The sequence below is a fragment of the Onychostruthus taczanowskii genome, unplaced genomic scaffold, assembly GCF_017590055.1.
Source record: "Onychostruthus taczanowskii isolate IOZ18803 unplaced genomic scaffold, ASM1759005v1 scaffold10, whole genome shotgun sequence".
Classification (NCBI taxonomy): Eukaryota; Metazoa; Chordata; class Aves; order Passeriformes; family Passeridae; genus Onychostruthus; species Onychostruthus taczanowskii.
Genome location: NW_024496526.1, coordinates 10,876,081 through 10,899,243, shown reverse-complemented (window position 1 = coordinate 10,899,243; position 23,163 = coordinate 10,876,081). Strand labels below are relative to the sequence as shown.

Here is a 23,163-nt window from a genome sequence, read left to right as displayed (position 1 = left end):
AGTCACACTTGATGTTCACAAAGGCCGTTCTGTGCACCCTGACTGGGCTCTGAGCTGGTTTCAAGGGGCGCCGCTTCCAGGCTGGGATCTGGGGGTGCAGGACCCGTCTCCTGCGGGCTGCAGCTGGGCGCGGGCTCCTTCTGGAAGGTGCTCAGGAAAACTTTGGCGTTGCTCTTGGCGGAAGACCCGCGCCTGGAGGACACGAAGAGCAGCGGGCGCAGGGAGCGGCTGCTCCGCGCCGCGGAGCTCTGGTTGGCCCGGAGGAACCTCTCCCTGTTGGCGTGCTGCAGGGTGAGGCGGCAGCACAGCACCTGCAGGAACACGCTGCGGAACTGCTGGGAGGAGATGTTGTACAGCAGCGGGTTCACCACCGAGCTGAGGTAGAAGAAGATGTCGGCGATGGGGAGGAGGGTGATGTAGGCTCTGAAGTAGGGGACGGTCCAGTCCTGCTTTGGCTTGGCAGCTGCCATGATCCTCCTGACCTGGTTTGGCATCCAGCAAACCGCCAGAGTGGCGATGATCAGTCCTGCGGGCAGAGAGAGCAAGAAAGAGGTCTGCATACGTGGGGGAAGACACAAAATACTATCAGTTCTGCACTTACTTGTTAGGAAATGGTACCAATTTTTCAGTGTTTTGCTTGACAGCTTTTTCTGCCGGTAGCATTTTTTTGTTTGTTGTTTTTAATAACTGTTACAAGGTCATTGCGGCACATGCTCAGACAAAACACTGCACAGTGCTTGGATGGTGTTTCTTTGTACCTGGTGTCATTTATTGCTTTTCAAAGTGTTCTTTCTCTGATCATACATGTCTTCAGAAAGAATATGGTTTTAGTTTGGTTTCTGCTCTTACATTTCTTCTGTCTTTCCCTTTACTTTGAAAAACAAACACAATAAATAGAACCTATAGCCATATTAGATCAGGCAATACCCAGAAGAGATCAGATTCTTGTTTGTACTTTACAAAAAAGAAAATGTATGCATAATAATATATTTCGTGTTATTTTTGGTAGATTTCCTCTTACAGAAGCTATTTTTAAGTAAAATGTGTATGGATCTTTTTACGGTAATTAAGATACGTTGGGCTTTCTTAAAAATCAAATTCCAGTGGAATTAAATGATGAATGTAAATGAGAAAAAAACCCAAGCCTAGTCATGAAAGTGTAAGCAGTTTCAGATTGTAAATTACGCTTTAAAATGTGGTATCTGACCATTTTGTATTTATATGTAAATATAAATACATGTTGCTGCATCACTAATGGCATTAAAAAGGGGTGGCTGAAGTGTTGGATGTCTGACAATTCTGCCTGCATGGAGCGTGTTCCGCAGGGTGCAGGAACCTGTCAGTGACTGGAGCTGGCTGTTCCCAGGCAGGACATGGAGCACGAGCAAGGCACCTCATGGCATCCTCTGTTTCTCCTGTGTGCCAGCGCTGGAATCCTGCACACACACACCTTGTGTGACATGCCAGGTACACAAAGTCACTCCTCCTGCTGCTCCCCCGGTGCCGAGCAGTGCTGGCTCACAGGGCAGCCTCCAGTTTGCTGTCCCCTCTCTGCTTCTCTCTATGCAGGAGCTGTGCCTTACACGAACTTCGGAGGGAGCAGAAGCTGCAGCCTGAGGCAGGGAATGTCCTGGTGGGGCAGTTCTCATCCTGTGTGTCACCTTGTTAACCTCATCCAGTGCCTGACCTCTGCTCCCTACAGCAGCACAGAAGCTGTTTAATTCTTACTTCTCTGGGCTGAGTCGGATTGCCCCCACTGGAGAGGTCACTGTGACAATGCCATTCGGAAATAGTGGGGTTTTGAAGCCAGGAAAAGGATGCTGCACTAGCAGGAGGATATGAATGTAGCAGGGAAGGGAGGCAGGAAATAGAAGAAAGTTTCATAACTTTGAAACCGCCAGAGCTTCACCAGGCTCTGTCCAGGTTCTCACCCCCAAGCAAAGAAAAGGTATGAAATGCCTTTTAAAAAAAGAAATTTAATTTTTTTTTTCATAAAAGGGATGATTACTTTAACGAATTTATTATCTCCCTGAATGAGCTACCAAATAAAAGCTGTCCTTTGGATCCCTCACTTCTGTAATCACTTACTGCCACAATAACTGTTGGGATAGGGAACTAGCAGATCTTAAACCTACAGCACTGGCTTAAGAGCCCTGGAGGGCTGTTGTTGGCAGGCCAGCAGTAAATCCATCGACAAAACCTTTGCCATTTTCAGTTCTTTGCCTACCAGAACTCTCCCCAGCCACTGTTTCTTTGCTCTCAGTCCCACAGTCCCCTCCCTGCCCCTGCTTTTCCCCTGCCACCTTCCCTCACTGTTCAGTACCTGCTGTGCCTCTATGATCTGAATTTTGTATTAAACCTGCAAATGTTTGAGGCCTTCATTGTTCTTTTCCTGCTGTCAGCTCAACAACTATAGGGTGTCAGTCCTGGCATGGGCCAAAAGAAAATAAGGCCCCTTGAGAGTGACTTGTGATGGATCTTACAAAAGACAGTGGAAAGATTCTGTTGTTTCACTGGGGCTTTTTCTCTGGTGCAACTTAAACACAGAGTTCACAAACCCAAATGTGTGGAATTCTCATGAAATTTTACCAGAAGATCTCTTCCAATTGAAAAATAAATAAGCTGTATTGTACAATTTTATTTTTTTGTTCTTGGTTAGAAACAGGATGCTTCATCATGCTGATTAATAGTTTCCTAAATTATGAATGCTGCTGCGAAAAACTGTGAGCAAACAATGTGTGCATTCATTTTTAAAGCCCAACTGCACTGCTCTGAGATGTCTGATGTATTTTTTTTGCTTCTATCTGAATTCCTTGGCATTGACCTTTCTTTTTAATTCAAACTGCCAAGTGCTTAAGATACCCCCTTATATTTTTCAGACGCTTTTGTTCTGGAGAAGTGAATATCTGGTAGTGTGTACAGCAAGTGAAAAATGAGCTGCTTGTGCCCTTGTGCAGCACAGGGAGGTTTGTTTCTTGGGGAGCAGGAGGGACATCTGCAAAACTCTTGTTTCCCAGGGATGACTAATTGTTCATTTTCACACATTGAGAAGATGCCTGTTGATTCAAAGGAGATGCACCATGCAAATAAACATGCTGACAGACTCACAATATTTTTTTCCAACGTTCACACTTGGCATGGCAGTGTGGAGTAAAGGGAAGCACAGCAGAAGAGCCTCGGGAAGCCTCTGAGCTCAGCTCTGCTGCTGTCAGGCTGAGCCTGGGCTCGGGCTCCAGGAGTTTGTGTTGTGCTGCTGTGCCAGAGGTGCTTATGCAGCCTTAACCAGCTAGAATGGAAACCACACTGAATCTTATACCAGCACTGATGTATTTTTCCTGTGAGCTTGCTGCCTGATGGGAATAATTCTTCACATTTCAGCTCATGTCCAACTTTGCCTTCCACTCCCTCTTAAAAAGATCAGTAGCTCTGCTTTTTCACCCTGTTTTCCTGACCACTGCACAGAAGTGACACAGAGCAGAATTTTATCTTCCATGGAATAACAATGTTTATAAACAAAGTAATGTTGTGGTTTTGCAACCTGCATCACTGGTGCTTGAAATTTTCAACTCACATTTGAATTATTCCAGTTTAATAATCAGAATGGCATTAGAAAAATGCCAGTAGAAGCCAGGAGCCCTTGTGTTACCTTCTGTAAGAACATCTCAACCTTTAAGTAAGAGCAGGAGCTTAGAATTCATTTAACATTGATTTAGATATTTCAAGGTAACAAACAAAACAAAAGACATGAAAAGGTCCTTGACTAAAACTACATTATAAAGTTAAACCATAAACAAGCCACAAAACAATTTATCCCAAAATAGGAATTACCACATTCTACTACTGTTTGAATCTGAAAAAAAACCCCAGCCCAAGCCTCTTTACAAACAAAGCATACAAATTTAACAACACTTTAAATTTGGGAATCATTATTCTAACTTCCCAAAAGTCAATCTCACAGTATTAATTCTTAATATGTGACAAAGGATCATTTATGTAGTAAAATAAACCTAGCATTTAAGTGCCAATAGTATAAATATTCATTGCTGGCAGAGAATAGGAGTTTGGCAGTCATCTATCCCTTAGCAATACTTTTTTATTACTCAGAAAATTCCTCTGGGCCATAGGGGACTGAATTAAATTCGTTATGAACTTTATTGGGAAGGATTTTAAATATGTGCAGATGTCTGGTAGAGAGGGCTTCTTTTTCTGTATTTCCCCTTGTTCTTCTGTTAAACTGATTTTTGTCTTTTTTTTTCTGTACCTAAGCACTTAAATCTGTCTCCTTTTAAAACCCGGTGCTTTGCCTCTATCCTGGCTGCTGTCAGCCATCCCAAAAAGCCTGAAATTGTCAACAAGATCATAATTGCTACCAGACAGTGCCAAGAACAGGTTTCCTTTGGCTGCCACAGCCCCTTAGCTGAGGCTGTTGGTGACCTCAGGTACACAGTCCTTTGCCTGTGCACTTAACCCTGACCATCCTGCTGGGTCAAGGTCTGCCAGACTCTGCTGCTGCTCTGTCCCAGCCAGCCCAAAGCACAGGCAGACCTCAAACTTTGCCTCTCTGGCATCTGATTAATGACACAAAGGCGGGTTCTCGGCATCTGCTTGTAAACTGACATTTAAATGGCAATTGTCAGTGGAATGTAAGCATATGGTTACTGAGCTGTGAGTCAAGTGCAGGCAGAAATGCACTTGGTTCACAGGAAGAGCTTTTTTGTGTGTTGGTTTCACTCTTGTGTACTTGGCCTGACTGTACTCAAAGGCACAACACGACACTAATGCTTAGCCACAAAGTCTTCAAACAGTGCATCAGAAGTGCCAAAAAGTCCCAAGAGAGGAAGAAAGACAACCTTTAATTATTAAGTTTACCATCACAAAGCAGTGCCAATTACAAGAAAAGCACTTGGTCCCTACTGGATTCTGCTACAGGCTTTGAAAATGTGCAAAGATACCTTTCCACTAATCAGGGTCTCAATGGTCTCAGTATCAGCCACTAATAACTCAGGAGAAGGGAGAAAAAGCAAAGGCAGAAGTACTAATTAAGAATGCTACTTTATGGAGGTGGGGTTTTGGCTTGTATTTGTGTTACATTTCTTTTAACCAGGACCAAAAATCTTGCTTTAAATTAGAATTAAGGACATAAGGCACTAGTTTATTGTCTTTCTAGCTTCCAAGAAGAGTCAGGGCATGGAATGCAGCCTTCAATCACTGAGATGACCTTCCCAACTGCAGATCAATGCAGTGCTGTCTTCCAGCATCTGCAGCTGCTCGGTGCCTCTGCTGCTGCAGCTCCCTGCACGTGAGGAGTCAGCTGCCATATGCTTGTTGTCTCCTGACAATTGTCATTGAAATGTCAGCTTACAAACAGCTGTTACTTACACTGCTGCAAGTCTGGCCTGTAAGTGCAGCAAGGAAAACAGGCAGTGATGCCTGAATGGCAGCTGCCCCTCAGCACCGCAGGCTGCTCTGCCTGGGCTTGGGAAACTGAGGCAGGCTGGCTGGAGCACCCCAAGCAGGGGACTGTCTTCCATGCTCTCCAGTCTCAAGGATAACCTCCTGCTCCTTCTTTGGACAGGGAAGAGTTTGGAGCAGTTTCTCTGCTCTTCCAGCAGCTGGGTAGAATTTCAGACCCAAGCCTGCAGCTTTTAACAGCTCCTGGTGAGTTCCTGGTGTCAGCCACTGTCCAAAAAGTGACTGGACCCCCTCTCTGTCTCTGACCAACAGCAATGGGCTGCTGATAAGCAGAAGGGTGTGCAGGAGGGTGGGAAACAGGAACACACCTTCTACTTCTGCTCCCAGCCCCATCATTGCCTCCCCCATCATCTCCCTTGCTTTTAAGGGCAGAAAGTTTAAAAGCAAGCTCCACAGAGGAACCGCAGCGTCTCTTCAAGGCTTCTGTGGAAATTGCAGCGGTTTTGCCAGAGCTGGTATCTCCACATAAAAGGGTCTGTATAGCACAAATCATGTGCTAGAAGGCCTTTGTGTATCCTAAATTAGTCTTGTGATATTCAGTGCTGTCATGCCTGCATCCTTCTTGTACAGCCTGTCATCATCTCTAGGAAACCTCTGCCTTGCTCTCTAAGATCCAGAATAAAGGAAAAAAGGGAAGGGGATAGATCTGAGGGATAATCCTCCAGTCACAGAGAAATGGCCACACATCTCTTGCCCACACACAACTGCAGAAGGCCCAAGCAGGCTGCTGAGTTCTCTGTGGCACCAGAGTGCTCACAAATCCAGCTCCAGCTGGCCTGCAGACACACTCACACTTGTCACACAGGCGTGAGATAAACCTGCCATCAGATCCAGCTGTGTGCCCTGTCCAACACTTCAGCATCCTTATCTAGGCAGAGATTCACAGCTGGGTCTCAGACCAGCCTCGTCCCTCGTGTCCCCTGCTCTGTGTCCCTGTCACTGTGGGCAGTGAGGCAGCTCTTGGGCACAGAGCCACTGCAGGGAGCACCACCAAGGCTCTGAAACAGAAGAGGTGGTTTCACTGCCCTTACCATGTACTCATGATCATTAATCTCCCATTTCCCAAAACCCCACCAGCCAATCTGTATTCAGGGCACAATGCCACAACCATCAGTAAGGGTTTTGCTTGAATGAGGGCTGCACTGTGCTCCACGGGCAGGATAAACTTCTAACAAAGATTAAAAACAGGAAAAGAATACTAATACAAACTTCTCCCTTGCCCCTCTCAAGAACATGCAAGTTTCTTCTGCTGAAGGACAAATATTATAGTAATAATAAGCATATATTGATGTAGGTTGAGGCGAATATAAAACGTATTAACCTGAGAGATAAATATTGATATTGCTTTGTCCATGTCAATATTTAGTTCAAGGGACAATAAATTTTGATATTCACTGAAACAAGTCAATACATGCATTGCTGCATGCATTTTCTATAAGCTCAAGTTATTCAGCAACTCTCTCTTCTTTTTTTTTTTTATCCTCAACTTTCACAATCACAGAACTGACTCTCATAAATCCTTCTCTGTAAGAGAAGAAGGCAATAAGTGAACTAGCCCTACTCAGGTAGTAACTACAGGGAGAAAAAATGAGAAGACATGGCCAGTGTCTGTCTCCCAGGGATTTCCTGCTCAGTTTTTCTAAACACCAGGGAGACCCTCAGGCTCCCTGTGGGCTCTGACACTGGATCTGGGCTGGCTGCTGTGGGCAGCCCCCTGAGAGAACAGGGATTTGCTCATGGCTGCACATCAGCAACTCGCTGCCTTTGCTGTGGAGCCACCTCACTGACAGACCACGTACAAGGGTGCCACAGGCAGAGCAAAACTGAGGTCAGCCCCCTGCCCCTGCCTCTGCTGGCTCTGCAGGGACACCAGGGGCAAAGGAGAGAGTGAGACAGCATCTTTGTCACCAGTACAGGCAGGAAAATCTCTAAGTGTTCACAGAGAGGCTCTGGCAAACACCCCACAGCCCTTCTCAGAATGGGCTTGGACTGAACAGAAGCCAGCAACAAACTCGTTATCGCTGTGAATACTGCTGGAAGGATTAAGCATATGGCCTGGGAAAAATGGCTGGAAACCAGCTCCATGTACATCCCATCAAGAGCTTCCAGCAAAAAAACAATGGACCAGCAAGTCCCACAGCCTTCAGAGGCATTTGGGTCCATCTCATGCTCATTACGCTCCTCCAGCTCCAAGGGTGCTGTGCAACGAGGCCACGTCTCATTAGCGAGCACGCTTGGGTGACAGGACAGAGCTGTCCCAAGAACTGCTGCAATAAGTGAAAGGCACTGAGGAAAAAACAGCTGCCTCTTAGGGCAATAAATGAACAAAACCTGCAAGATTTTAAAAAATATATTGCTGTTCTGTTGCACATAAGGTTGTGTCTCTTCCAACTGAAGTCACCATTAAGAGTCTCACTAAATCCCAAATGCTGAAGTGATGCACAAATTCTTCCTGTAAGGGGTCAATCTCTGCTCAGAACAGCGATGTATTCAGGTGTGGGGCAGTGGCAACACAGGGAGTCTATCTTTTATATTATTTAAAGCTTCTGTAGGTAACTGGAGTTGTCAGGCACATGAAGAAGAATTGCACACAAGTATTTGCCCCATGGCACCAGAAAATCACCTGCTGCTGCTTTTGACACTTCATTTCACAGGTGACCATGTAAATCATCGCTGAGGCCCAGCAGATGCAGAATCATACAAAATCTCACTTGGATTGGACAAACTCCCCTGCCTTAAATCCCCCTAAGGGCGCCATGAGATCACTGAGACCAAGCTGGCTTCTCAGAGCTTCTGGCCAAGTGTGGTGTCATGGAGCCAAACCAGGGATACAAAAACATCCCCACAATCCCCCTCTCTGCCAGCATCACCCAACAGTTTGCCCCATTCAGGTTCTCCCTGCCCTGCCACACACATTTCTTCTCTTGACTGGCAACAGAGAGCTGCTCTGGGCTGGCTGAAGCACAGCAACATCCCAACAGTGCCTGACTGGCAAAGAGCAAGGCCAATTTTGTGTTTCCAGAAACCTGACCTTTAATAGAAGCCAGTGCTGAAGGAACCTGCCCAGAAGAACACCAGAGTTTCCTTGCAGAGGTGCTGATGATGCTTCAGTGTCCATTGTACTTCAGCTCTCTGCAGCTGATAACAGCACATTGGGTTGAGAAACACGAACACTGCCATTAAACAGGAAGATTACAAGAGGAGCTGAAACAAATTTTCAGGTCTGTGTATCACTGATCCACACATCTGGGAGTTGCAGGGCACTACAGCAAAATATTTGCTGCAGCACTGGAACATAACTTAGGGGGATCCCATCACACACTTCTCCACAAGCAATGGCAATCATTGCTCTTCAGAAGAATGAGCTATTTTTACTTTGCACCATCATCTAACAGCCCACAGCCCTTAGTTAGAGTGGAACCAGAGGCACCAGAAGTTGCCAGGGGAACACAGATATGCAGAACATAATTAGTGAGGACACAAGTGTTAACAGTTTTACTTCTTAGCAATTTAAAATGTCTGACAATTATCTTCGGCTCCTAGCAGGGTCAATTTTTGCTTCTCAAATATTTTTAAATACTGTCATTTTGCAGTACAAACACCAGAAAAAGCCTAAAAACACCCAAAAAGGTTTCACGACAGGAGCATCGTTACTGAACGTCAGCATAAGTTTTGCGAAATAATGATTAAAGTCTTGATATGCTTTTAAAAACCAGACATGCTCATGGGGTACCAGTAGGAATCATGTCAGTTTTAGTGCTCCATGTGTTGGGTTTGCATGTCAAGGGTTTGGCAGTGGGTGGCTGCAGAGGTGGCTTCTGTGAGAAGCTGCCAGAAGCTTCCCCCACGTCCAATGGCTCCAGGATGGACCCGGCACTGGAGGTTTATCCTGCTCTTCAGCATCAATCTTACAATATCAAACTCCAGCTTAGCACTCCTCATCAGCTATAATTCAGTCCTAAATGTGCACAACACAGAGATGATGCTGTAATCTGTAATAAAACTGGGTAATTCAGTGCTAAGGCTGCATGCCCTGAGAGCGGGTTCGTCTTTAAGGTCACTCACCAACACACCAGAGCCCTCTGCCTGGGATCCCACACCTGCACAGAGCCAAGGCTGCCCCCAAATATAAAAGCCAGCAGAATTTCCAACACTCCCTTGCCCTCTTGGGTGCTTTCCCTCACTGAGGTGGGTAAACAGTCATACACATACAATAAATACCAACTTGGCACTCGAAGTGAGAGCTGACTCTTCGTTCAGGTGCCCATCTCATGCAGTTTGTCAACAAAAGACAAAATCCAGCTCAAAATCTGCTTTTGAGCAATTCATTGCCCTTCACAAGCACAATTTGCCAGTAAAAGATAAAAGCCCCTTTAAAATCAGGGCTACTTTGGTGAAAAGAAGATCAAGAATGTTGTGGAAATATTCATTGACTCAGCAGCAGAAGACATAACAGGGTAAAATAAATATAAAGTGCTCACTTTGAAATTTTAACATTTCAACTGTCAGGAAAGACATGCTTATTGGAAATTGTTATTTTTGAACTGAGAAAGTATTTTTAAAAATCACTAATATGGACTGAAATGTGTAGAAGGGAAGAGGTTTAGTTTTTATTGATGCTTCTTCCTTGCAAAACAAATTCTTACCATGGTTGCTTTGATTTTCTTTTAGAAAGACTGAAGACCTGTTTTCCTTCTGCATTGGCGAAACAATGGGGGAAATACATCTTCCATATAAATCTCATTTAAATTCTGCATTCTAACTAGCAAACACAATTTGGAATTGAGAGGTTTTTTGTTTTTACATTACAAAATGAGCCGTTGCAACATTAAACAGCTCATCTATTGCAATTCAGCAGGAGAAATCATTGAACAATCAACTGCAGAATACAAATACAGAATGATGCTCTATTAGCTCTGCAGATACATCAGATACTTCAGTGAGCTCTGCCAGAAAGACAAGCTTTAAATATATTTTATATGGAACTGATGATCATGGGGGGATCAGCAAAGCTCTCTCTAAATGAGAGATGTACTATCAATACACAAGTCAGATTTTCGTACAAAAAACCTGCAAATTAATAAAACTTTCTCTATTTTAGCAAGTGAGATGAAAATGGAATTATTGATGCACAAATGGCAGCATGATCATGTTTGCCAGCTGCTCTAAAAAACAAATGCAATTGGAGTTTATGTTCAGCAGGCTAAGTGAGAAGAGAAACCAAAGCAAATTGCCATCAAAATCACGTGTAGTCATCCAAATTCCACCAACCAAAATCTGCAACAGGAAGCAGGAGCCAGGGAACAGGAGAGCAGAAATTCATAAGGCAGCTGTGGCACCACTGGCACGGGGCTGACAGCTCAGCTTTCAGACTGAAGGCCACTTCTTTGTTCTCCTCTGTCCCTGAGAACACTGATTATCATAACCTGCAGGAGGCTGAGGAAATGAGCTGGGTGGTGGTGGCAGACAGGAACCTTTGGAAAGGGTGGGGAGAGGAGGAATCTCTGATTCAGCCATCTCCAGTGGCAATCCCAGCCCTGCAGGGCTGAATTCCAGTCTGACTCTCAATTGTGTCCTGGCTAGCATGTCAGTGGGGGAAACAAAGTAAATGCTAAGCAACAAGACAGCTTTATTTTCTAAATTAGGCCTAACCTTTGATTATTTGGATCAAACCCCTGGGCAGTGGCGAAGCTCCTTGAAATCACTGTAAGAAAAATATCCCAGGCAAACAGGGCTTGTTTGCAGCTTCCCTCCAAGAAGGCTACTCAGGGAGCTGTAGTATTTTGATTGCAGCAAAGTTTCTTCTCTGCTAATACCTGAATCTCCTTTTATTTACATTTTGGAGCTGTCCGGAGAGCTGTAATGAATGCAAACCTGTCAAAACCTCCTTTCTCAAGCATTTTCAAGGAATACATATGAAAGATAAAGAGCATTCTTCCCCCCCAACACAGCCTTGGCAGCAGCCTAATTAAAAGTTTCCCATGCCAGGTTAGAAGGCAAATGTGCTCTGCAAATGGCATTCAGGTAAACACCTGGACATGGATTTGCCCAGCACACAGCCACCATCTGGATTGAGAGCCTGCTGTCTGTGCTGTGGTATTTGCACTTTGCTTCCAGAAGCTGCTGGGGACCTCCAAAATGTCTCAGGTGGGCAGCTCACAGCCGATGTCAGCCAGTGCTTCTTCCTCTCACCCACAAATCCAGCCTCAGCCCTGCACCTCAGCTATGGCAAAAGATGTCAGCTCATTTTGCTGCCTGTAATCTATTTGAAATAGCCTCCCTTATCATGATTTAAAGTTTGGAAAAAACACCACTGTGTGCTCCTTTCTTTTTATCCAAGCTCCACAGGGTACATTTTGCTGGCCTTTTAACTCTCATTTATTTCCTTGGGGTGAATCCACAGCTAACGAGAGCATTCCAGGTGGAACTGGAGCATGCAGCTCTCCCTATCTTTTGTAGCACCTTTCCAAGAAACACTAAGAGCCATAAGATATTACTGCAGACCCGAGAAAACTAATTAAGCTTGAGCTCCAAGTATCCAACAGCTTGCTCTATCCCTCTCTTCCAGAAAATGAAGGAATAAAATGGTGCTTTTTGAAGGAAACTCTATAAACACATAACAAGAATCAGGATGTAAAAATGCATTCTATTATGCCATTTTTAACATAAATTCTGGAATCCAGTGATAAATGTGGTGTTTTCTGGAACATAGTGAGGATACAGAGGATTCTACAAAGGACTAAATCTACCCTACTGTAAATTACAAAATATATTTCTTCCTCTAGCCACATGCAGCTGGTTCCAAGTGTGGACACACATGACCCATGAGAAAAGACTTCTACAATAACCCTTTCACATATAATAAAAATATTACTGTGAAAGAGAGAAAGAAGATCATTAAATATCAGAATCCACAGCAACTGAGAGGGTGATTATAAGCATTTCGGAACTTTCCTATGCATTTACATAGCACTTTAAGTTCAATTGTTCGTCTTCAGTTTGACCCAGACCATGACAGAAATAGATAATCCTATTGCTTCTGACATTGCTACATAATTTAGTAGCTGCTCTGCCCCTCCTAACACAGCTATAGCCACTGGACTTTCATTTCTGGTCCTCCTTCCAGAATGGTCTTTTCCTTTGAAATAAGTTTTTCTACTGAGACCTACCAACTAAGACATCTTGGGAAGACATTTTCAAATACCTTCTTTTGAACTTTGTAAGGTTTCTACCTACTAATGACTGAAACCCTAACTCCCAAGAATAGAGCTAAATTTTCTCAAAGTATTCAAGAGATTAACCCAAAAAGTATAAATCATCTTCCCATATAGCAAGAAACTTCTTTAACCAGTAAGTCACAGAGCAAAGGACAAGCAGCTCTTTCCTACAATGTCAGAGCAAAAATGGTCTCTTCTCTCCTCAAAGTCAGAGAGCCAAGAGCCAGGACTTGGTGCTCCCTGGGTAGCTGTGAGGTGGGTGACCCTTCCAAACCCTGCCTCCCACCTCTGCAGTCAGGGAAAACTCTTCAAAGCCTGTTAAGAGTGAAACAGAGCATGGGATCTGCTTTGGGGCACTGATGGGCTCCTCCACCTCTTTACTAAGGCAGCTGGAACACAAAGGCCTCCAATTTACCCCAAGCACCAAGTAAATAATGTCACCTGATTTGCTACAAGAATATTCCATCTACAGCATCTCCTTAAATCCAGAGGCAGCATCTTCAAAACCCAGGCACTTCTGTCCTACTGCTTTCCATATACCCAAGTTAATTTATTGGACAAAAAATCCTGCAGAGATGGAAACTAATTCCAGGTAGGTAAAAGCAATCATGTACTCTGGTAAACAACAAGAAACAACACAGAGGAAAACCATATTTTAAAAGGCTGGTGCATAACACTGGGATTGCACTTGCTCTGCTACCCTGAGCCACCTCATTACCTCTGTGATTGCAGAAATCCTGCTACACTCACTGGGAACTTCACAACAGGATCAGGGGCTGAATGCAGCTGAAAACCTGTTTAATTAGCAGCTGATCACAAAAACCAAAATGTACTTACTTGCACCTCCAGATAATAGGAAAAGCGTTTCAATTCTCACTGCTGTAGCCACATTTCTACATTAAATTGGATTATTTTTTAAATCTTGTTTGCAGTCAATCATATTAACGTGCCCTATGGAATTTTTTTGCTAAGTATTTAAAAAAAAACCCTCAATGGACACAGTGTGGAAAAGCATCTCAGCATAGTATGAAGACCTGTGCTTAAGTTTACATTCCTTTTTTGGCAAAAATAGTAGTTGTTCTGCACTGAAATTCATATTTGTAATAAAAGCCCCATTCAGCTGCTCATATACTAAAGAAACAATTCATGGCTGAATAATGTACCAATTCAAAAGCAATCTCTCTAAGCTACAGGAAACCTCTTGAGTTGCAAGTCTGCACAAAATGAAGCCTCAACAAAATGAACCACTTTGAAACTAAATGAAAATTTAGCCAATTGATCTGAACGAGAAAGTCCTATGTACAATGCATTTTTTTATCCACATTAGAAGGACCTGCTAGAAGTCATGTTTGGAAAAAAAAATATATCACACCAATAAATCAAAAGATGGTGGTGTTGTTTGTTGGTTTGTTTTCCTAAAGGATATATTTTTTTATAATGGGATAGTGGTTTTATAACTTCATGTTTAAACAGCACCTGGCCAGTGCTGAAAGAAAAAAACACTGGATGGTGTCTTAAGAGGGATGTTCTGTCTTCCAGCTTTAATTTTTAATCTGCCTTTTGGTGCACCTGGCTCCTGACAAAGCTCTCGGCTCCAGAGTTACTTTGAGATCAGCACGCCAGGAGCCAGCCCTGGCTGAAAGGAAAGGGAGTGCTTGGTTTGTGCACTGCCGTGAGCCACTGGGGCAAAATGATTGCAGATCAAAATTAGGAGGTTGCTGGAGCAATTTAGGCTGGCAAGATGAAGAGGGAGGGACAGGATGCAAGTGCTGGATGTGCAGCCATCCAGCAGTGCAGCAGGAGTGTAAAGGGTAATGGAAGAAGGGAAGAGGGGATGGGAAGAGGGGAGGGTTGAAGGCAGTGATCGTATCAAGAATCTCTTATTTTTTCGAAGCGGCATGCCACAAGAAAATGTTATTCCCACTGATCCAGTAAATGAGCCTGTTTTTCATGGAGGCAGCTTAAGGAAATCAGGGTGGGTAGAGGAGAAGGTTTAGTCATGCACAAGCAAAAATTGTAGTTGGAAGAGGGTTTTGAGCAAGAGTCAAATGAAAACACCTTTAGGGAAGACACACAGCTCAACCTCATCTAGGACTACTGGGACATAAAAGGGCAGTTACACAATTACCAAGGACAAAAGGCCTTTTTTAATTATAAAATAAATAAGTAGGGTCAGCAGGCTCAAAGCTGGGTTAAGAGGTGTCAGTGCTGGTGTATGTGCCAGCAGTAGGCAGGGATTCTTTCCCAGATTGAGACACATACTGGGTTGGGTTTAAAAAAAAATTCCTTCCCAATCTGGTCCCAGGGACAAAATTAAAACTCTGTTGTAACAAGATGAGCAGCAGTGTTAGACATGTGGGACTCAAAAGAACATTTTACCCATCTGAAGCACTAAGAGAAAGGATTTGCATTGTACATTTGTAGAGAACAAGGGATTTTTTTTTTCCTAATTGTTATTGAAATATGCAAACTGTGTGCTGCTCACTCACTCTGCTTGAATTAGTGATTTACAGTGACAGTTTACCTTTAGTTCCACATCTGGAAATAGCAGATAAATCAAGTGATAAGCTGCCAACAATGGTCTCAAAATGGAGAGCACTTTACCCAAGAGCTCGTTGTAGCTTGCTGAGCTGGCACTGCATTAGAGCAGATCCAGCAAGATTATCCATTGGCAGCAGCCGAAGGCAGGTACAACACCGTAACAAACTCTACTGGTGCACAGTCTGCCTCCGTGCTTTAGGGGGAGAAGGAGCAAACAAAGCCGCTGCCTTCAGGAGGTGTTTCAGGAATAAAAGGACTCGGAGCATTTCCCTGGGATGAGGAGGAGCTGCTGGCACTGAGCGATGTGAGGATGGGAGCACACATCACTCCTGCTTGGTACCTCAGCCCTCGTGGGCATCCAGCACTGGCTGGGACCCTGCTGCACCCACCCACCCTGCCTGGGAATAGGGACAGGGACTGCAAAACCTCTGCTCCAAAAAAGAGCCATTTTCCAATGTCTGCAGCTGTCCATTCAGAGCAGCAGCTTCCTGCACCGCTGGCTGGCAGAGCTCAGCAAGGATCCCCTCTCCCACATCTGGGAAGTTCCTGCCCCCCAGCTAGGACAGGGGTCTAGGGGTCTCTCACACACACTTACACCATGCTAACAACATCCTGCAGAAACAAAGGAGCATCAGAGCTGGGAGAAAACTAAAGCACAATAAAACCCCGAAGCCAGAAAACAGAACACCAGCACAAAGGAACCAGTCTCGGCGCTGAGGATCGACTTCTGTCTCGGAGAAACAGCTTTAAGAAAATGCCACCTCTCATTTGTGCTGGGTTTCACTTGCCTGCACCAGCCAACTTGACATCCCCCCTGACAGAGTGCCATTGGTTCCCAGTGCAATGTGTCTGGGAAATCTAATTGTTTCTCAAGAAGCCCTTTCTAGCTCGTGAAGTTCTTTAGAGCTGCCATGCTCCGTGGCAAAGTGTCTCAATAAATATGCAAAAGCGTGCTCAAGCCAGAAAGCCTTCCAAGGAACCAAGAGAGCTTTTTCCCCCTTTCAGCATGGCTCGGAGTCGCTGGCAGTCTGTTTTTGTCAATAGCAGTCAGGCAGCAGGCACTGCTCAGGGGGTGCCAGTCTTACACTCCTGCAGGGTGCCAATCCCACGGGGTGACACCAGGGACAGCAGTGCGGGATGAGAGCAGCCAGGAAACACTCACTCACTCACACACACACAATTCAAGCTGCTCTAGCTCACAGCTCATGGAAAAACCCCTCTCAGCACTGTGTGTAGCAATGCCTGATAGCTGTAAGTAACTTTTGCTGTGTTTAATTCACGTATAATGAAACAGCAGTGAGCAAATGCGGCGCAGCACTCAGAAGAGGCTGCTCAAGCAAATGCATCTTTGAGCCTGCATGGCAGAGCCCTCTTGCTGTGCCACAGGCTAATGGATTCCAGTGCCAAAACATGAGTGTTGCACGTTTAAATATTAGATTTGTTACGCAGCTTTAAAAGCAAAGCAGTTGTTCCCACTTCCAAGCAGGAAGGTCCTGTGTTCCTCAAGTGAAAATGCAAACTCTAAGCTCACTTTTGATTAGAAAAACAAGGCCACTTGTAACACATAGTGATAGCTGCTGCACCTTTCAGTTGCTTTTTTTTAAATTGATTTGAAATAGGAAGATGCTACAGGTGTTAAAAGATTTCCTCAGCATCACAGAGAAAGCACTGTCCCAAGGCAGAGTGTCAAATGGAAGTGAATGTCCTCATGGAATCTTTTCTTCTCATCTCTGCTGTCTTCCTGGACAAATTTACCAGCCAGAGCAATGGCAGAGCATTACTTCATCCCTTTGCCATGATTAACAGGTTCAGACTAGGCTACAAATCTTCCTTTCAAACTTTTCTTAAAAAAAAAAAAAAATCTTACTGATTGAGAGAAAGAACCCCAAAAATCCATAGTTTGCAGAAGAGTGTATCCATATTTGTAATATGTTAATGCTTTACCACAGCAATTAAAAGACTGGAAAACAAACCCAAGTGACAGGTGTATTTTTCAAGATCACTGATCTTTCAACTAGGGGGGAAAAAAATCCCAGCTTTAATTGCACAAAGCTTCATATCATACTTGTCTCTCTTGAGATTTCATTATAGGCCTGAAACCAGAGAATTGCATTGCCAGCTCTTGCCTGCTCTTCCAGCTATTTCTGGTTTTTAATAATTATTCATTAATTGCACACTATGATAAGATCCTTGCTGTTTTGAAACATTTTCCCTCTGGCCCCCATACTATTAAAGACCCTGATTGCCTGCCAACAGCGTAAAATTAAAAATCAAAGCACTACCTCTGAAAGGTTTAATATGTGCCACATTGAAAGAGTTTCTGCAGCTTACAGCCATGTAATTGCCTCACTGGCTAACTGCACCATCTCTCCCAGCGTTTGAAATGTTTTCCTTTGAAACAGCAGCCAGCTGGGAGCAGAGGTTTTGTTTAACACCCTGATTTGCTCTGTGTGCATGCCAGAGTGTTTTTATGTCTCCTGTGTCCTTCCCTGCTGCCCCTCCGGCACGGCCACCCGGACAGAGGCACCCTGCTCCCACTGGAGAGAGGAATTAACGAGGGAAACGAAGAGCCAGCAGTTCAAGGAGGAGATTAAAACCAAGCTGAACCTCCTCTCTTTCTCGCCCACTTAAAATCAGGTGGGGTTTTGTGCCTGTTTTGTGCCTCTTGCCCCCGTTACAGACCCACCTCTCTCTTTCCTGGTGCTGCTGCCCCAGCTCACAGCCGCCCCTGACACTCCCTCCTGCCCGGGGCTGCCCAGCCTGCTCAGCCCACAATCACCAACAGAACTTCCATCAGTCCTTTCTTTATGGATGTCCTCTCCAAAGAGTGAAGCTCCCACATTTTGCCAGCAAGGAGCAGCCACCCCGTGCCAGTGGCTGGAACAACCCCATCAGCTCCAGGGACAGGCAGCAATTCACAACCACCTCCTTTTGCTGATCCACCAAGATCTGAATGATATTTCTTCATCTGAAAATCTCATTTCTAAATCTTATTTCTTCATCACAAAGATCATGTGGCTAAGGACAGTTGCCAGTGACCAGCCTAGGGCACACATCCTCACTGCTGAAGGAGCCTGGAGAAATTTGTGCAATTGAGTTGATCAAACCTGGTTTAGACAAAGAAAATCGTGGAGATGCAGCTTGCATTGATCGAAGTGAAGTCATGATATGCCAAAGGGGAATAAAGATGCCCTTCACACTGTTTGGCTTCTTTAATGATTTCAATATTAACAGTGCTCTTTCCCAGAAAAAGGCAATTTTCTACCTTCATTTTTTTGGACCTTGTGATTATTACAAGTGCCAAAAACTGTTTAATGCTTATAAAAGCATACCTTAGAAAGATATTACTCCTCTGCAAGCCCTCAAATAAAGAGGCTTTTGTTATTTTTATCTGTTTGTGCACCAATACATACTTTCCATTCAAAATCTTGGCCCTGCCTGCGCTGTAATCTGGTTGTCCTTCCAGTTCATCAGGTTTCACTTTCACAGTACTCCTAAAATCAGGTTCCTGCTCTATGGAGCCTCCCTGGAAAGCTGGGTGGCTCTGCCCTGCTTACTCCTTAACCTATAGGCTGGAATTCTTCTCCTTTAATCCCATACTACCACTGCAGCTGAAAACAAAAACACTGCAGATAACAGTAGATGGCTTGGTAAGACAAAGTATATCTCTCTTCACAGTGGCTTTAGGGAGCCAGAAAAGCAGCTGTTTGTTTTCCAAATTGCAATTTAGAGGTTATATAATAAAATGTGCACTTCGTTTTGCAGAGATTTTCTGTGTTTCAGGCTGTTCCCTGAAGAGGAGGAATGCTGCTGGTGCCAAGCCATTTTTAAAGTTGGTGCCTGTGTGTGGGGCAGGACAGGACATGGGGGGATTTATGGAGGGGTAAATGTGGAAATGTGGATTTAGTGTCATAACATCAGGTACTGAGACCTTGGGCTGACTCCATCCTAAAGCCTGGGCCTTAGAGTCTAATTTAAAACAAAATTCATCTGCCATGGTAATAATTTTTTTACTGGAATTGAACAGATTGATGTTTGAAGAAAGTTTCTGGTCTAGAAATTCGAGCTGCAGACACAAAGTGCACTTCCCCTCAGATTTGTAAGAATTTCCATGTAAATTCGTGCTCCACAGGGCATGTTCATTTGAAATCCAGAGATCATGAATAGAGATGAACAGCACCATGTTAAGGACAAAATAATTAAATGATAAGTCCTCCAATATATATAAAATAACAAAATGCTTTCATTCAGGATCAGTCTGTGTTCCCAGAGGGAAGTCTGTGTGGAGATGCAGCACAGGACAGGCTCTGTGTCAGGGACTGCATTGCACAGGGACATCCCCCCTGCAGCCTGTCACCCCTGCAAGGGTGACAGGGGAGGATCAAGGGCTCTGAAAGCCCACAGAGCCAGCCACCAATCCTCCTGGCAGTGCTCCAGCTCCTGCCCCATTCCCCTCTGGCCCTGCATGCTGCCCCAGGTGCATGGGACAGTCCCTGCTGCAGCAACTCCCATGTGCAGGCAGGGGGAATTTGCATCTCTTCCCTTCTGAGCCTCTCTGATTTAGTGCCTCTCCTTCCTGACCCACCTGGTGCTGTTCAGACATGGTTCCTCTCCTGGTTTGGCTCTGCACAAGCAATGCCAGAAGGAACCTGGTGTGTGCCAATCTGCTTTGCACCTCCCCTGCACCCCAGCGCGAGCCTGCAGCTGCCCCTTCTCCCCAAATTCCTGGTCTTCCTGGGAATATCTGCTCTCCCAGGATCTCCCTCTGCACAGAGGAGCAACAGAGATGACAAAACCCCCCACTCCTGAGATGGTGCAGACACAAAATCCATTGTGCACGGACTGTCAGGCACGGAGATATTTTTTCTGTCTAAAAGGACAGCACACTGACTTTTATGCTGCCTGTGCAGATGAGAGGCACTGAGGGGAGACAGCTGCCGGTTTCTGGGCCTGGGGCAGCAAGGAGCCAGGCCACAGTGGTGCCCTGAGTGCTCCTCAGGGGAGAAAAGCACTCCTGGAGCTGCAGGAGCCCAGGATGACAGACAGGGAGCAGAGCAGGGCTCTGAGACCTCGAGAGGATGGGCTGCTGTGCCCTGGGATGGTTTCAGCAGTTCCAGCCATGATGCTCAGGCAGCCACTGTGCAGCAGCCTGCTGCACCAAATTCATACAGCCACTTCGTGTTGCCACCAATTAGCTCATTAAGGAAAGTGCTGATTAGGAAGATGATGAACATGACCTGCACACATTGGCTATTCCAGATGTTAAAATGTTCTCATAAGCATTATAGACAGATTTTTTTTTTTTACCTTTCTCTTTTTTCTTTCCTTCTCTTCTTTTTCTTACTGCACACATTGGCTATTCCAGATGTTAAAATGTTCTCATAAGCATTACAGACAGATTTTTTTTTTCCCCTTTCTCTCTTTTTTCTTTCCTTCTCTTCTATTTTTTACTTTTTTTTCCCCTAACACAGAAGGTTTGGACTGTTCATGTGCTAGGTTTAGTACACACTGAATAGGTAACACACCTGGAAACACTGCCTTGTTCCACAGCTCATGTGTCCAGTCCTCTGTCACTTTCCTTAGCAGCAAGGAACAAAAGCCTGACCCCACAGCAAGGTATTTGGGCTGAATTACATTCCCTGTTTCTCCTCACCCCAGATCTTATACAAATTAATGGCTGGAACAAAAACCTGCAGTGAAAGCAGAGGGACAGCACTCAAAGTAACACTGAGGCTGCTGTGGGCACTGAATAACAGAGCTGGCCTCAGCTCACAGCTGATGTCATGGCAAAGGCAGCACATCCCTCCCGTGTCTTCTCCTACCGGCACCATGCTCATTCCCCTGGTTCTGCATCTGGGATATGATAATCATTAGCTCAGGGGCTAAGCTGGAGCCAAAGGTGCTGACCTCATCTCTGAAAAGCAAGCCCCTTGCATTGCACAGGGAAGGAGGTTTTGTTCTGAGTTGTAAAGTCAACTTTACTGCAGTTTGGCCTTGCTCACACAGACAAGCTGGAGATACAGCAACAAAGCCAAGGAAAGAAAACAGGGTTCCCAGCAGGATTCACGGAGCAGGTTAAACTTTAAAAGGCACATTTGTACCTGCAGGACAGCCTTAAGAAGTGCCCAAGAATGCTGCACTTCCCACAAGAAGAGTAATTGCTTTCTGGGGCTATTTTAAACTAAGAACATTGTCCTTTCTTACACTCTCCTGCACTGGAGTGCCTTTTTTCTTCCCCTTTTCAAAAATCAACAGTGAAAAGTCTGGAACTTTCCAGCGTTGTAATGCTACAAAGGCCCCTCTTGTCCCTCTCAGCCAGCATCAGAAAGACTTCATTATTAGCATTATTGCTATTCTTTTTCAAGTCCACCTAGAAAAGGACAAAGACTCGTGTTCTGAAGCCCAGAGTCCACCGTGCACCTCCCTGGACAGACAGACATGCTGGGAGTAGACAGTGCCTTGGGCTGCCCTGCCTGCTCACAGCCCAGCACCAGTGCACAGAGCTGTCTGTCTCAGAGCTCTTTTATCACTGCTGGCCACCTCACCTGAGCTGCTTACCCCCCTAAGGGCTGAGGCTGAAGAGAAGAATCCCCCCCCCGCCTGCTCTCTGCCAGCTCCACACTCACATCCCTGCAATATCCAAAGCACCAAGGAGAAGGTGTCACCAGTGGGCGCCAAGCACAAGCTTGGAAATATCAGATTCCAGCACCTGGAACTGTCCTGCATTATTTGTCACACAAATAATGACACCCAGTGATCTGCGTTCAGCCCACAAACCATTAAACTGCTCAGTTTCTCATGCAGAAAGGAACTGGGGGTTGTAGTTGCCCTACAAATAATCTCATTCATAAAAAGGTTAATGTGATCTAGTTCCAGCTGCATGTTTCTGGGTTGCAATAATGGCAAGTCCTACCCACAGAGCCTGCAACTGAAGCTAATGGAATGGCTCATCTGTTAAAAATATGTTAAATACACTTTTTTGCAAAATTATTGCATAAGATGATGATACAGATGTAAGTGAGGAAAGACTGCACTGTATTTTTCCTTTACTAGTCACATGGGAACAATATGCTTAATCACCTGAATAAAAACCTGGATTGCATGCTGCCCAAACAACGATCTGTACAAGCCCTTCTGCTGTTCTGAAAATTTTCTTATAACTTACACATAAAAATTCATCCAAAAGTATGTTTCTGGCTCATGCAAGTATTTCTGTTCAATTCTACAACCCAAGGAACTACATTGCTCTCTGGTCACATCTCTAATTAATGAAATTTCAATAAACTCAGAAAAAATACCAACAGTTGTAACGTCACAGCTAATAGCATCTTTTTTTTTTTTAATAATATGCTTGGAAATTAACTTGAAAGATGTCACTATCTTAACAGAAACCATCTAATGGGATGTGTACGGTCAGGGAACCGAGCGGCACAGTTATAATTAAAGTTGTGTTATCATTTCCATTAGAAAGCAGTTTCCAAGGGATTTGATTCCACAGTAAAAATCGGCTCCACAATGATGCTCTTTGGATGCAGGGTCCCAGGATGTGTCAGAAGCAGCAGGAAACTCCTGACATGCCACAGTCAGAGGGTGTTTGTGGCAGAGCTCTGTGTGTGTAGGGTGGGGCAGGGAACCCAGCCCAGCCCCGCTTTGCCACCCCAACCCCTGGGCAGGTCCCCTCAGGAGCAAAGGTCAGCACACACCCGGTAAGCCCTGGTGAATATTCCCAAGGCTCCAGGGGCACAGCAAGGAGTCCTGGCCCTTGTTTTAACTTAGCAATTACAGAGCACAGAAAAGAAAATTTAAAATATCACTTCTTTGTAAGAAAATGCACACAAACTGGGCTTGCAGCCGTGGCACGAGGTGAATTGTCCATGCAAGACTGATGAGGGAGATCTGAGCCTTTTACCTTGTTAAGTAAGTAGGAAAGCCC

At 44.8% G+C, this 23,163-nt stretch overlaps 1 protein-coding gene across 1 annotated transcript in view; it reads right to left on the bottom strand.

The window, feature by feature from the left end:
* Positions 1 to 2: 2 nt before the first annotated feature.
* Positions 3 to 23,163, bottom strand: part of GPR39 (G protein-coupled receptor 39) — a 72,946-nt gene continuing 49,785 nt past the window's right edge. Inside the window, exon 2 of the mRNA XM_041406447.1 lies at positions 3 to 526. Coding sequence (XP_041262381.1) covers positions 3 to 526 — 524 coding nt within the window. The remainder of the gene's footprint in view (positions 527 to 23,163) is intronic.